This window comes from Lontra canadensis, unplaced genomic scaffold, assembly GCF_010015895.1.
Source record: "Lontra canadensis isolate GAN:19392208 unplaced genomic scaffold, GSC_riverotter_1.0 scaffold46, whole genome shotgun sequence".
Taxonomy (NCBI): Eukaryota; Metazoa; Chordata; class Mammalia; order Carnivora; family Mustelidae; genus Lontra; species Lontra canadensis.
The window spans coordinates 8393541-8410003 of record NW_022631040.1 but is presented as its reverse complement, the minus strand read 5'-3'; the positions used below and the strand labels follow the sequence as shown (position 1 = coordinate 8410003).

At 35.9% G+C, this 16463-nt stretch overlaps 1 protein-coding gene across 1 annotated transcript in view; it reads left to right on the top strand.

The window, feature by feature from the left end:
- Positions 1-16463, top strand: part of USH2A (usherin) — a 678599-nt gene that overhangs the window by 407513 nt on the left and 254623 nt on the right. Inside the window, exons 38-39 of the mRNA XM_032872913.1 lie at positions 15416-15566; positions 16162-16304. Coding sequence (XP_032728804.1) covers positions 15416-15566; positions 16162-16304 — 294 coding nt within the window. The remainder of the gene's footprint in view (positions 1-15415; positions 15567-16161; positions 16305-16463) is intronic.

Sequence of the window (16463 nt, the reverse complement as noted above, 5' to 3'; positions counted from 1 at the left end):
AGATAGTAGTCATAAGGTTGACATTGAGAAAATTAAGTATGATAAATGCTTGCAAAGAATGTAACACAATGCTGGACTCGTAATAATTGTGTATTGCATTGCAAAGTTATATCCTTCCCATCGTATGTAAGAAGATTGAATAGCAACAAATTAGCCCCCCACTTTTCAGTGGCTACTGATTCCTGATTTATAGGAAGCATTCAAATTAAACTTTAAAGGTGATGGAGAATCTTACACGTCTGTGCAATATACCCAATAATCATTTTTTAAATTACTAATTGAAGATTCTGGGGAGTTAGGGATGACCCATACTTTCTTCTTCTAGGGAAAGCTATGTTTTGATTACTATGTTATTGAAGTAGTAGCTATTCTAATTTGTGCTACATATAAATTAAGGAAGTGATATTAATGTATTTGTTTCAACTTCTGAGTTTTCTCCAAGTTTATAAGCCTAAAACTGACAGATTTCCTTCATATTAATGCCATATACTTTCTGACATCAATGCTACACTGGATAGCAATTGTGTGGCTAAATTACTAAAACAAATAACTCACCAAGATCCTGATTACAGATTTTCGTCACATGAACTAATGACCTAGTTACTAATCATTATTGTGGTCAAATGAGTATCAGTTTTTTATTCTCAAATTTTCTACTACTTCATGAGCTGAAATCAGTTCTTAGAAGTCTTTCAGGATTTTTTTACCCAGTTGATGACTATTATTTTACTCTCCCTAACAGAGAAGGTGAAATGAATGTGCTATTGGGGTAAGGAATGCCCTATATACAATCTCAGTGTTTTAGACTAGATCTAGTTATTAGTTGAGTAATTAATTAATCAACTTGAATATTAGATCCAATCCCATTGTTAAGATGACTTTTATAAGCAATCCCCTCTTGTTCTTTCATTAAATGACAAAAATTTTGTCAGCTATTCAGAGATCACTTAACTTCTGGGTTCTTGATATCCTAGAATAATAGATTTGGTGGCATTTTAAGCTAATTCTAATTGTAAAATACAATAGTTTATTTTCTTAATTACCTAAGTTTTTTTTTAACTATTGTTCTTATCGTACACATTCAACAAGGAAATATTTCATGCGCTCTTTCTAAAGAGAGTGGCTTTGATGTAGCTTGCATTTACTCATTGTTAAAATTGTTTATTAACCTTATTAAGCACATCTATTTTTAATTTTACAAAAATAAGATTCTTTAGAGAATCATTTTAAATGAAGTGAGTGAACAATATTTTAACTAAAAATTAAATAGACAATCCATTAATATTTTTGTTGTATATATTTTAAAATATTTTTCCAGTTGAAGATATATTCTATGCAAAGGACTCAAATAATCAGATTCTCAAGGAAAAAGAATTTAATCTATGCTGCCTGGAAACTAATTTGGATGAATATGATGGTATTCAAAATAATAGGAATATTTAGGAATAGTCTTAGGAATATTAAGAGGAATTCAAATGTCTCAAGCAGGGGCTTAACTAGACTGTCTAAATGTAGGATATCTACAAGGGAAAAGAATAAAATTTGGTTGGTGGTTTGAGATGTAACAAAAAATATATTCTTCTGGGCATTATGACCACCAACTTCAGGGCTTCTAATTAGTCTGACAAAGTGACAGTTCCACATTCTAGTTGAACAAATAATGTATCTAATGAAATTCAAAATCCCTGTTTTTCTTTGAGCACAACGAGCTACATCATTCACAGCTTTGGGGTATTTCAAAATTAGCAGAGGATGACTTCAGTCTGTCTGATGTTTCCTGGTTAACAAATTCACTGAAATTGTCTTGCAGAGTAATTTTAAGCAACACTTTAATCTTAAACCACAAAGGGAGGTGGAGTTGGAGGTATGTTGCCTTGGTCCTATGGATGCTAATGTGAAGTGGAATCTTTTGTTTCTCAAAATGGTCAATAGCAATTAGTATTCAGTGGTGTCTTTTTATTCTGGTGCCCTTGACCCACCTCTGCCACCCCTTTCTATATAACTCCTATTATAAACTATAACTGGGGATATCCTGGCTTCTTTTCCATTCTAATTAAAGTGCTCTTAGTGAACACGGGGACAATTTTTCATTTCATGAAGAACAATTACTAGAGCTAGGTGAGATCTGCCAATTGGGTTTCATATAACTTTTGACAAATATTTGTACCAATTTTACTGATGCATTCTCACAACAGTGAAATGTTGGTGAGATTCTGGATTTACCTCAGAAAGGTAGACCCAAATGAGTCAGCGAAAGACCAAAGACAAATGTCATACCATCTTCAGTTTTATTCAGTAACGTATTCTTTAAGATATTTTATTTTGTCAGTGAGCTGAGGTATATGATGGATTTTTTTTTTTACAAAAATTTATTTTATACATACACTTTCCTAGGGCTTTTGTCTTAAATACTCCTCTACTACACTCGTAACAACCTTGAGAAAATGTCATCCTTTCTTGAGTTTGGGTCTATAATGCCTATAGCCATTGTTATGCATCTTATTTTTCTGTTTTTCTCTGGAGACCTTTCTGGGAGCTTTCAGAAACAAGGGTGCTTTGACAAGCAAAAGAAAAAGAAATCTTGATTGAAAAAGAGATGGACTGAGACAAAGAAGGGCAGAAACAGTTTCTCAAAGTGTCTACCTCCAAATAAACCTCCTCAAGATTTAAATGACATAGTTATTTTAAAAACAAACAAACAAAAAAGCCTTAAAAAATGTTTTACTTCCTTTCAAACCTCCTAGCTCCCTGTCATGCATCTCAGAAATGAATCTGATGATTGACAACTAATAACTAAACCCAGCATAGATTTTGTAGTATAATTTTCTAATCCTTTTGCTTCATTATTAAGCCTTGTTCCCTTGTAGTTTGTTTTTTTTTTTAATGTTTTAAAATTATTTTGGGAATTAGGCAGGTAAGTAATCATAAAATCTATCTTTGAGTTGTTTTTTCCCCATTTCTTTTTGGGACTCTAATGACATGTTATTGACCTGCATAAGAATGATCTATATGAGATAAATCTAAAGAAACCAAATAGCTGGAAATGTTAAGTAATTGGATTTTTTTTTATATTCTGTTCTCAACTTTTATAAAAAAATCAAGATTTGTAAATAACATGATAAATCTATTTATTACTCTCAGAATCCAATTTAGTCAATTCATCAGACATTACAGTAACCACCATCTTTCCCTCTCCCCCCCACAAATATCTTACAAAACTAAACTGTATAATGTCATTTCTCTGCTTTAAAAAAAAAATGATAGAAATCGAAGATTTTCTATCTTCTTAATATAAATTTCAGACTCCTTACCTGGCCTTAAGTCCTCTCCAACAGAGCACATGCCACCTTCTTTGAGTTCCTCTAACAGTAAGTTCTATGTCTATATTACCTTACAACTGCTGGTCCATTAATTCAGCAGAATCTTCGTCCTTCAGTGGGTCCCAGTTTAAATAGCACTTCCTTGGAGAAGCTTTGCCTTTTCAACCAGTGTCAAGTCAGCCTCCTCTAATAATCCCTTACAGCACAATGTTCTCCTTCTAAGCACTTTGTGCAGGTTTAACCACAGACTTTTATATTTGTTCCATGCCAGACTTCCTCCATTTGACAATATTCTCATGCTCATAATGGTGGAAACCACGGCTGTTGTGTTTTCTGTTATGTACCCAGCACCTAGAACCATGCTGGCAAGGGAGAAAAGAAGGATGGGTAGATGAATTTTTCAGGATATATAAAAATAACAATACAATTTTATCATAAATTTTTAAATCCTCCTGTACTCCCAATATTTATAGCTTGGAAACTACATAGTTAAAAGGAAATAAGATGGAGTTTTGAGTCAAAATACAAATGTTTGAGTCCCAGCCTGGCATTTCAAGCAATCATAAGGGACTTTAAAAAGAATGCAATAACTACACCATTTAATTCATGGTGTGATTGTAGGATCAAATGAGAAAACATAGGTGCATTTAAATGTTAATTGCTATTGTCATTGTTATGTTTTGAAATAAAAATGTAAGTTTTCTGAATTAGCCAGAATACAATATTTCATATTATTTTAATATATGTTAATGGATTTAGTATAGTTTTCTAAGCCTTTGAAAATTTCTCTATCACCAGGGCATCTCAATGAGTCTCCTCTCCTCACATTTAAACTTTACTTCCATAAATTAAAATGAACTTTATCTCCAGACCACATGACTCCCAGCCTAAACTTAACTCCCCTTATATGAAGAAGGGTGTGGCTAAAAGCACAATCTCTGGATTGGAGCCAATCAGGGATATTTGAGATCTCTAAACCTATATTTATCTATAAAATGGGGAAATAATACTATCTACATTAGAAGGATATTTTGAGTATTACAAGATAATGTATGTGAAATACTTAGTAATATCTAAATTAATAAATGTTAATATAAGTGAAAAATATTTTTAAAAATATTTATCTTGTCTTCTTGACTAAAATGTAAGGAAATCTTTAGTTTTATGGCTCATTTGATTGATGAAGTAAAAATCCGTTACGAAGCTGATCAAAATTAAGATGCCTGGGCAGTTTAAGCTCTTTAATGGGTATCATCAGAACATGCATTTTCTAAATGTAGAGTGTAGGATCAGATTTTGTTCTTTCATCAATATGATTGTTACTGCAAGTAATGTATTTAGGGAGATCTCACTAGCAGACATCAAGGATAGGGAAGGAAATTACAAAGAGAAACAATTAAATCATAATGTATATTCCTTGTTCTTAAGTAGCTTTCAATAAACCATAAACATACAAATTTCCCAAACATATTTAATTTCTATCATATTGCAGTCTTTGCTGTGGTGTGGGCTGTAGAGTCATCAGTTGGACTGTTTTAGCCACTAAATAGTAATAAACTGAGCTGGATTTGCCTATGAAGCCCTTGTGATGTTGATCTCAAAATACTGTCCTATTTCCACAAAATTAAAATTTATAAGTACGATGTTTCTGTGGTGATTAACAAATCACCCAGCAACATGTGCTTTTCAGGACATTAAGTAACTCAGTGACCCTTGCTTAAGGAGAGATTTTGAAATAAACTATGAGGGTGTTCATGGTGTGAGTAACAGACACGACAGACCCATGTGTCGGATATTGGGGGAAAGTTCAAGATCATAACAGTAGCAAACACTTATATAGGGTTTATGGTGTATAGCTTATTGTATTATGTGAGTATTACATAACTCACTTAATCCTCACAAACCATCCCTATGAAGTACTATTTTTATCCTTATTTTATTGATGAGAAAACTGAGATACAAAGAGGGTAAGGTAATTTTTCAACAGCAAAAAACAATTGGGATTTGAATCCAGGTCTGATGGATCTTAATCAATGATTAGATTTTTGTTCTATGATTTAGCTAACATAAACTCTAAATAAAAACATTTCAAGAAATTGGTAATATGTGATTTAATTAAAACATTTTTTAAGTGCTAACTGGACTTAAGAGTGGCAAATGTCTACAACATTCAGAACTATCTGATGTAATAAAAAGCTTATCAAAGAGTTAAAGAGTTTTGGTTGAGGAAAATACATGAACAGGGATTTTAGAAACTAAGAAATACTAAATGGCCAATAAGCTGGTTTTTAATACTTAAATCATAGTCAATTTTTTGACTTGAATTAATATTTATATATCTAGCCCCAAATACTTCCATGAACTCCGGGCCCATATAGCCAACTGCCTTCTAAAAATATAGTGGACCCTGTTGGTAGGAATGCATATTGCTGCAGCCACTGTGGAAAACAGTATGGAGGTTCCTTAAAATATTAAAAATAGAAATATCATCTGATTCAGTAATTCCACTACTGGACATTTACCCAAAGAAAATGAGAACACTAATTTCAAAACCTATATTCACCCTATGTTTATTGCAGCATTATTTATAATAGCAAGGATATGGAAGCAACTCAACTGTCCATCCATAGAGGAGTTAATAAAGAAGATGGATGGAATATTACTCAGCCATGAAAAAGAATGAGATCTTGTCATTTGCAACAACATGGATGGACCTAGAGGATATAATGCTAAGTAAAATAAGTCAGACAGTGAAAGACAAATATCATTTCACTCCTAAGTGGAATTTAAGAAACAAAATAAATGAACAAGCAAATTTAAAAAGGGATAAACAACAGAGTTTTAAATACTGAGAACAAACTGGGGGTTGCTGGAGGGAGCAGATGGGTAGGAGGATAGGTGAAATAGATAAAGGGCATCAAGAGGTACAAACTTCCAGTTACAAAATAAGTAAGTTACAAAGATGAAAAGTACAGCATAAAGAATATAGTCAAAAACACTGTAGTAATGTTGTTTGGTGACAGATGATCACTATACTAATCATGGTGAGCTCTGAGTAATGTATAGAATTGTTGAATCATTGTGTGTAAACCATGAACTAATATAACACTGTATGTTAATTATATATGTAATGCAATCGATATATACAGGTATTTCGGAACCAATCAAATTCTTGGTCTATCAATATCAGTTTTGTTAAATGAATATTCTATATCTGTAAAAATATCACCTGCAATTATTTTGTAAACTCATGTTACCAAAAAATGCATACACTCAATGGTATAGAGTTTTCACCATATATTGAAAGCAAACAAAGTTTACTAAAAATTTATTTAACATATTCAGCTTAATCATTTTAAATTTTAAAAAATTATGCGTAAATATACTTATATAGAAGAAAGACAGGAGAGATAGTCTATAATAGTTTAAGAATGGCTGTCTCTGGGTAATGTCATTATGGATATATATTTCTTCATTTGGTAATTTTCAAATTTTCTATCATGACCATGTATTATTTTTGTAGTTAAAAAATACATTCTATAAAAGGGGGGTGTATTTAGCTCTGTAGAAACTAAATTTTAGCATTTGTTTAATATTTCTTTCATAGCAATACTAAATTTGCAAAATTTCATAAATGCTCTAGTGGTTTCATAAAGAAATAAAAGTAAGTTCTCTGCTTTCAAGTAATTTATATTATCATTACTTAGGTGTTATGGGGAAAAACAATGGCTAGACCTAAATTTAAAATTCAAGTTGGTGTTGAGAGATGAGATACAGTCTTAGAACCAACAGATATGTGAAGCCATAGGTTTCCACTTACTATCATATACTTCAGACATGTTGCTTGACCTTCCTAACCTCAGTTTGCACCTCTGTGGAATGGGGCATTGAGAGAGATAATTGATAAAGTGAATGTATTATAAATCAGTATTTCAGATCTAATTTGATACTGCTGTATTTGTACTCTCCAAACAATTAATTTTTTATGTTAAAAAATTATTCATTTCCAGGTAACCGAGTCTTTATTTGTAAATGAATAATATGGTCTGGATCCTAACAATTATTGGGTCATAGGGGAGAGATATTTTTCTGTAGATCCTACCCTCTAACAGCAACTCCATCTATCATAAATTTTTATAGGACATCTTCTGTCAATGAAACCCTGTGCTGGGCACTACAGTATCCCCTTAAGTACTTTGTTTCTTTAATAACAGTCCTCTCAGATTCTGTGTATTTGTTGTATAATGATTGATCTGGCATTTTAATCTATCCATATGATCATTTTGAATCAACTAGACACACCATCTGAATAACATTGATAAACTCCAATATTAAGCAGGCCAAAAATTCTTCATGAATTTTTAACAACTTCCCTTGAGGAAAGGAAAGTTATAGTTTCCCTGTGATCTACTCTGATCAGAATGCACAAAGAGTGTTCAGCTTAAGTTTAAGGCTTCATAGTTTTGAAGATAATCATCAAACTGGAACACATCCAAGTCAAGTGCCAAGGCTAGGTAGTGGTTGAGACACCCTGGAAGCTAGCTGAAGGAAGCAGAGATGTTTAACCCGAAATGGAGAAATTTAGCAGAGGAGAAGACAACCACTTAAAAATGCCTGACGTTCTAGCCCGTGATGGTATTAGAGGCTTGTTCTCAGGAATTAGTACAACCAAGACAAGGACCTAATGAGTACAGAGTTAACATGTAGCCCCAATTTATACCTGCTGCAGCTAAATTAACCCGTTAATTAATTTAGAGTATCTTGTTTCACTCTCAGAGGTCCCGTTGTGGACAAAAGATACTCACCCTAAGTTTTGTAGGGTGATACAGTGTTTAATTCTAGATCAGAAGGAGCTTACCCACAATAAAAAACTGTCTGTAATGTAATGAGGCACCTTACAAAGCAACTATTTCCTCTCACTGGTAATGAACACACAGCGGCCTGAATGTCTGGGATGTTTCAGGCAAGAATCCCTTATTTAGTGGTGGCTTTTAAGCTAAATGCACTCCAGATTTTAAATCCTCTTGTTTTATTTCTAATCTTTTATGGTCAAAGTTAAATTCCATGGCATGTGTATTGATAATAGTAATTTTTTTAAATATATTTTTCTTACTAATATAAAGACCTCACCATTTTGTATTTCATTAAATTTCTGTGGGCTGCGACTAATTTCTGAGAACTAGCAAATTCACACAAGTAATTCTATATCAGGTTCCTTGTGGATCATAAGGAGACAGAGGCCCTGCTGTGATAAGTAAAACCAGGAAAGAACTATTTAAGTTATAGGAGTTGGACAGAATATAAACCCAATCTTTACTAAAACTAATCTATTTAATATTATAAATGGCTTGCTTTTATACTCACTTAATAAATTTAGGGTGCCTGGGTGGCTCAGTTGGTTAAGCAACTGCCTTCGGCTCAGGTCATGGTCCCAGGGTCCTGGGATCGAGCCCCACATCGGCCTCCCTGCTCAGTGGGGAGCCTGCTTCTCCCTCTCCCTCTGCTGCTCTGCCTGCTTGTGTTCTCTTGCTCTCTCTGTCAAATAAATAAATAAAATCTAAATAAATAAATAAATTTAAATTTTTAAGCATTTATTTATTTATTTGAGAGAGAGCGCACATGAGCAGGAAGAAAGGAGGAAGGAGATAGCATCTCAAGCAGATCCATGCTGAGCAGGGAGCCAGATGTGAAGCTCCGTCTCACAGCCTTGAGATCATGACCTGAGCTGAAATCAAGAGTCGGTCCGTAAACTGAGCCACCCAGGTGCCCCAATAAATATAATATTTATTTTCTAGTATCGATCATCTCCTGTAACATGCTGCTTTGCGGTATAGAATTCAGAGACTGGCTTTGAATTTAAAGACCCAGTTGAGGTCCTCACTCTGCCAATAACCACTTTTGTGATTTGAGATAAAAGATAGACCCTCTCTGAGCTTCAGCTTCTTTATCTAGACTACTAAGCAGTGACACTACAATTCTACAGTGTAATTCTTAGGATTAGAAATAATTATGTTTTTTTAAAAAACCTGGCACAGAGAACGTATTCCGAAGTTAGATATTATGAGAGACTGTTTCACAAACAGTGAATCTATTTTAACCTACTTGCCGCTAGTGAATGCTGCTCTATTTGTACATCCTTGTGCTCAAGGTTGACTGTCCATTTGTTAGCACATCTGCATATTCCTCATAATTAATATCTTTTTTAATGACATATGGTTTAGTGACTGGAAATTGAGTCTTGCCTTCTGTTTTCAATTTGTTTATGACTCAACGACTCAGTGTATGCGTCTGAACTTTAATTTTCCATTCTGGAAACTAGAATTTAAAATCCTTGCTCATATGTAGCTATTTCAGAAAATGAGAGAAAATGTGTAATCCAAGGATTTTGAGTATGTGCCAAGCTATTCAGCGGCACAGCCAGGATGCACGTAGATAAGAGGCCTTGGTTTCTCTTGCATTATGCTATCAGGGAAATCTAAATGAGGACGCCAACAGTCCACCCTCTGAAGTGGGGGCGGGTAGTTCACGCGAGGCTGCAGTCAGATTCCAAGCGGAGCCAGGAAGCAGCAGCACATGGACTTGGAAAGAGCGTGGGCAGAGTTGATGGTGTCGCAGGCCCTGGAATCAGGCTGAGGACATAATTATATAATATATACCCCACAAGAACCATTTCACATGGTCCCCATGGCAGTGCCCTCTTCAAGGACTGTCCCTCTGAGAGATGAGGTCCAGTGTACATTTGGATGTGAGTTTCTGACTTGTGAACCCCCCTGAAGCACTTACACCTCTTGTATGCTGTGTACACATTCTGTGTTACAGTTACTTGAGCCATGTCTTTCCTCTCTACTAAACATAAAGTAGATGGTCTAAACCCCTCTTTCCCTCTACTCTGCCCTTTCCCTTCCCCCAGCAAAGAATCTGGTGCAGAATGGCATTCAGTCTATTTTATTACAGATTTGAGTTTAATACAAACTCTCATAGACTTCTTCAATATCTTAATGCAGTATTTTATTCCAGTATTTATTTTTTTATAAAGTTTTATTAATTCATTAGAGAGTGGGTGCATGCAAGCGGTGCGGGGGGACAGAAGGAGAGGGAAAGAGAGAGAGAGAAGCTCCCGCTGAGCATGGAGCTGGACTAGATTCACAACCCTGAGGTCATGATCTGAGCAGAAATCAAGAGCCAGTTGTTTAGTGGACTGAGCTGTCCGTGCACCCATATTCTGATATTTTAAATGCACACAGATACTATGAAAGCACACTGCAGTAGTAACAGGTTGGTGGGCTGTCCTGAGAAATGGGTGTGTATGAGAAGTGCATTGAATTCATTTTCTCCCCAAAAGTTTCCTCTTTTGACCACTACAGCCTTGATAGTCACCAGTCACATGGAAAAAAGGAAAAAAAAAAAAAGCCTCTGATTTTGCTTTTTAGAGCTTTCCTCAGGGATCTATAACTTTGTAAGGAGCAAAAGTTTAGGGCATTCTGTTTGTTTTGGGTATTTTTTTTTTTTAAAGATAGGGAAGAATCCGTAAGTGCACATCATTTAAAAGTTGAATAAAATCATATATTTAAAAGATTATAGCATCCAGAGTATTCCAATCTGCAATTTAATTTATGGCTTAATGTGTTATATTCATTTTGCCTTCCAAAAAAAGGTTAAATTTGAAATTTTATTAAAAACTCCCTTCCTTTGAATTTATAGATTGGGGTGGCTGTTTTATCCACTTGCCGTGTAGAATTAGTATTTACTGAACAAGATGTGTTGATTCAGGAGGTTGTCTGTGGAGTGCTTGCCCCGAGAGGGTCATATTAAACTCAAGAGAAGCTTTTTGAGCAACATAGCATCTTGGAGACAATATATCAAGCTGATAGATACACGGCTCTTCTGTTAAGAAACCAGGGGTGAAATTATGGCTGGCTCCCAGTTATTGCTTTGGTGCTAAGGAGCCTCTAAGGAATAGGTCTAGGATAAAAGGGGTTAACCAGAGGGGAAAGAAAGTTTTCCAAAATTCAGTGTTACTAGAAGCATAGAAAATGAATGGTTATATGTTAATAATTTAAGATGATCACTCTGTTTGGAAATATTTTGCAATTTTATATAATCAGCATGTGACCAATTTAATGGGGCACATTTTTTTGTCATTGTTATCACTCAGGAGAGAACCCAAGACACTGTGTTATTATCATGGAGCCTACCTCGGGGCACACCTCCATTCTATCTTAATACAGTTTTAAACATGTGAATGGATTTTTGTGTGTGTATTTAAAACTCCAGTTTTTTCATGTTGATGACTTACCAGAACTAATTTTTTCCCCAAATTTGGACTTTTGATGATATGATATTGACACAGAAAAATTAGACAAGAGAATAGTCAAGTGATGGGCATGATTTTGTATGTCTACATCATACACAATTTTGTACTTTACTTTTGTCCATGCCTTTCGATGTATGTCCATTTATTGTGAATCAATTAAAAAACATAGAGCATATAAGAAATAATGATTATTAAAACTCTATATGTTCACAGATAAATGATCAGTTAGCAAGTCTATAGCAGAGGATTATGGGATGAGTGGCCCTGGACAGAAACCCTACTGCATCCCAGGCATGCCACATTCCTATTAACTGAGGGAGCAATTTCATACCATTTCATGTCTCTCTCTCTCTTTTTTTTTTTTTTAAAGATTTTATTTATTTATTTGACAGGCAGAGATCACAAATAGGCAGAGAGGCAGGCAGAGAGAGAGAGGGGGAAGCAGGCTCCCTGCTGAGCAGAGATTCTCATTGTGGGGCTTGATCCCAGGACCTGAGATCATGACCTGAGCCAAAGGCAGAGGCTTAATCCACTGAGCCACCCAGGTGCCCCTATTTCATGTCTCTTAAAGCATCTGATTTACTCTCACTCTTCAGCACTGAGTTGATGCCTTTGCTCACTGAGAAAATGGACACCATCAGAAATGGTCTGTTTTCCATCATGAAATCAACCTATCTGCCAGTATCAGCAGTCTCTGAATTCACTTCTGTACAATGGGTATACCATCCCTGCTCTTGTCATTGGCGATCGTGCCCTGCTGGCCTGCTTCTCTCTCCCATACAAGGAATTAGCTCTGGCAGTTACTCTTCCTTCTGCTACATTATCATTTCCCCACATCGCTTCTGGATCTTTCCAATAGGTTTGCATACACCATAAAACCTCCCAGTTTTTAGGACACCTTCTTTTAGTACCAGAAGCTTCTCAAAATGTTGCCCCATTTTCTACTCCCCTCTAGAAAAAAATCCTTCAGACGAGTTGCCTGTGCTCACTATCCCTTCATTCCCTTTGCACCATCTCCAGTCACACTGCCGTGCCTGCCACTGCACTGCATCTGTTCTTGGCACCGTCACCAAACACCTCCACTGGGCTATATGCAAAATATAATTCTCTTTCCTTAAACTCTTAGCATGTATGACAGTTGATCAGTCCTTCCTTTTTGATATGCTTTCTTTGCTTGACTTCCAGGCTGTACCTTCTCTAGGATTTTGTCCTCTCTCACTGACTACTTCCTTATGCCTCCTTTGTTGTAGAAGATTCCTCCTGACTTCAAAATGTCGGTGGACCTCGTGGCTCAGTAAACAGATGCCTTCTGCACTCATTCTATCTGCACTCACCCACTGAGCTGTTTCATTAAGTTTCAGCCATTAAATACCACACAGACCGTCATCCACAACTCCTGTCTAGATTCATACTTGCAGCTTCTTCCTGGATGTCCCTCTTGGAGATATGAGTATGCCTCTCCAGTGTAACATGGACAAAACAGAATTCCTGGTCTTCCGCATAATGAATCTCTCCCCCTCAGCATTCCTCAGCTCAGCAATGGCGCCACCATTCACCTGGGAGGTTAGGTTCAATACACTGACATCATCTTTATTCCCTTATTTTCTCTTAGCAAATACCCTCCATACTCACTTAACAGCAGACTGTATCACCACCTCTGCTGCTGTCACTCGAATCCATGCTGTTGTCATCCTTTACCTGGATACCTACAATAGGTGATTTCCCTATGTCTACCCTTGCCCCCACTCCTCCATTAGCATAGAGTAGCCTTTATAGGTTCCAAATTGCACCATGTCCTTTATTAAAATCTAGCAATGGCCCCGAAATCCATTTCAAATGGAATCCAAAGCCCATTGTATATTTTCAAAGCCTAGAACTAGAAGGGATCTCAAGGGATCTAGACCCTGCCTGTCCCTGCAGCCTCCTTCTGTTTTCCTCTCATGGACTGTGTCAGCCACATTGACCTCTCCACTGTTCTTGAATACAACTGACGTGTCCCCTTCTCGCTGTCTTTGCATTTACTTCCTCCCTGGCTGGATTGCTCTTCCTCCAGACACTCTCATGACCACCACCCTCATGTCATTGAGGTCTCTGCTCCAATGTCACTTAATGACATGATCTTCCCATGACTTTCCTGCTCAGTCTGAATTGTTATGTAATAATAAAATTGCACTTCTTTTCACTTTCTCTTCCCTTACCCTGATTTCTTTTCCTCCTGAGCTTAGCTGTCTGGTAGGATCTTATGTACCCGTTGGCTTACTGCTTGCTCGCTCTGTTTACATCTAAGTTCCACGGGGTCCGAGGCCATGTCTGTTTGACTCGATGCTGTTATCCCACCACACAAAGAATACTACTTTGCACAGAGTAGAGGCTCAAAAAATGTTTACTAAATAAATTAGTGGGTTGTTGGTAAGCTCAAAACCCTTACAACAGATTGATGAAATCTGTAATATAATTCGTCCGTTTTGTCACTGGCCATTCATTAGCTTCATAGTCCATAGGTAGGTTCTCCTACAGGGGAAAGTACGTAAAACGTATATACTACATAAGGCTATGTATGAAAAGAAGTTGAAAGTGAACCTGATAATTGTTTTCATTATTTTGATCCCTTCTCCACTAATGACCTCCAATATTCTTTGGCCATTAGAAACATATATTACAATAATTAGAGTTTTCCTAAAAACTGACAATATAGTAGCACTTAAATTATGCTAAGGGAAGTTTGGATCAGTCTGATATAATAATAATAATAGTAACAACTAATAATTACCAAGACCCAAAATAAGGTGCTTCATTTTCATTGTGTCCGATCTTCACAACAATTCTTAAAGAAAACTATCCCCATTTGAAAGATAAGAAACAGGCTCAGAGCCATTAGGTGATTATCCTAAATTCACAGGGCTTTGCTTAATTTCTTTTGAGTTTCAGGCTAGCTTTGGAACAAATTTTACTATGATAGTTTCATTCAAGTTATAGCTGCTAGAAAAATTAATTTAATAACCAGAGTCATGTTGTCATTTTTTTAAGTAGAACAGACTTCAGTTTCACTCATTCCTCTTAGACCTTATAGAACTATTCAAATAGATTTTATCAAGTAGGTAGACTGAACTCAGGAAAAATTGACCAGAGGTTCAACTAGACTAGAAAAAGCAACATATATGTTTCAACATGCAACATATTCGAATTAAGGACAACTGACTGTATAAATCACATGAGGAAAAAACTTTAGTTTTTATAATATCATAGGTGAGAATTAAATCTGGAATATGCTATTTTCAGTTAATCGTATATGTTTATCATTGTAGAAAATACAATTGTCATAAATCATCTTAAAAAAACAAAGAGTCATTTGTATTCATGAATAGCAGTGTGATTCAGTGACACTGGGTGATATAGATGGGAGAAATAAAAGATCTGGACTCCTTCACTGATTTCTTAGCAAAGAGTTAAAATAAAAAGGTACTTTAATATTTGGTTCACTAAGTTCCCTCCCTATTTTCAATTAGATAAACAGAAGTACAGGTGGGAATGTGCTGCATATTCATTTGTCTTGCTGTTTGGGGGCTGGCTTTTAAGATTGAAATACTAATGTAATTGTGGTGAAATGAACAATAAAGAAGTACAGTAGTTCAGGAATGAAAATGTTAAATTAAATGGACCATGTTTAACATTGTTGTTGATCCTGAGGAACAGTTTTTCCAGTATATGGAGCATTTCGATTCCATCCAGCATATGTTCTCCACAGTTTTCTCTGCTCTAATTCATCTGTGTTTTTCGACAGCTCCAGATGGCGTGCTGCCTCCGAGGCTTTCATCTGCCACTCCAACCAGTCTTCAGGTTGTCTGGTCTACACCAGCTCGCAACAACGCTCCTGGCTCTCCCAGATACCAACTCCAGATGAGGCCTGGCCATTCCACCCATGGATTTCTGGAGTGAGTATCCTACTTCGTCCATCCTCTTCCCTGTCACCTGGATTATACAATGTGGACATAACTTACTTTGTCTTAATTTGTGAATAGGTCAGTTCTCCTTGACAACAAACAAAGGCCACCTTTTAAAAGTACAAATAAACAAAAGACAAGAAACACCCTATGGAATCGTTATTTGATTTGCAAAAATATCTGTATTTCATTTATATAGCATTAATATAAGATTTCTTCCCTCTTAACTTTCCATGAGCATATGTATTGCATAAAGCAAGCATATACCTGAACTGAAAAAAGAAAATACTGTCTGGGCTGTAGATACAGAATTATAATACTTAGTCTACAGATTCCAGATGGCAATCAGTCTTAATCGTAGACTAGAATTTTCTCAATACTACTAGAATTTACATCTCGTATAAATGTAATAGTACAAACCCTCAGCCAAATGGCTCCTTATTTTAAGAGAGATCTCATATAACAGCAGAAAATCATAGTACTTAACTGTACATTGATGTTCTCTGAAACTCCTTTGCAACAAGATTTTTTTTTTAATTTCTTTGAATATCTAAAAATCCCTAATGAACATTTCTTTCCTATGTAGGTTATTTTCCAATCCTTCTGCATCGTTAAGTTATGAAGTGAGAGATCTCCAACCGTACACAGAATATGAGTTTCGGTTGGTGGCCTCCAATGGATTTGGCAGTGCCCATAGTTCCTGGATTCTCTTCGGGACTTCAGAGGACAGTAAGTGGTCTGAACAATACACCGCCAAATCTTGTCTACATTAGGGGCTGTTTTTCCAAAACCGAGAAATAAGCATCCGCTATTTTCTTGACAGTTAGTGACAATAATCTCTTCTAGGGCAATTGTAGTCAGACTCTCCAGAACTGAGAAAAATGTAGG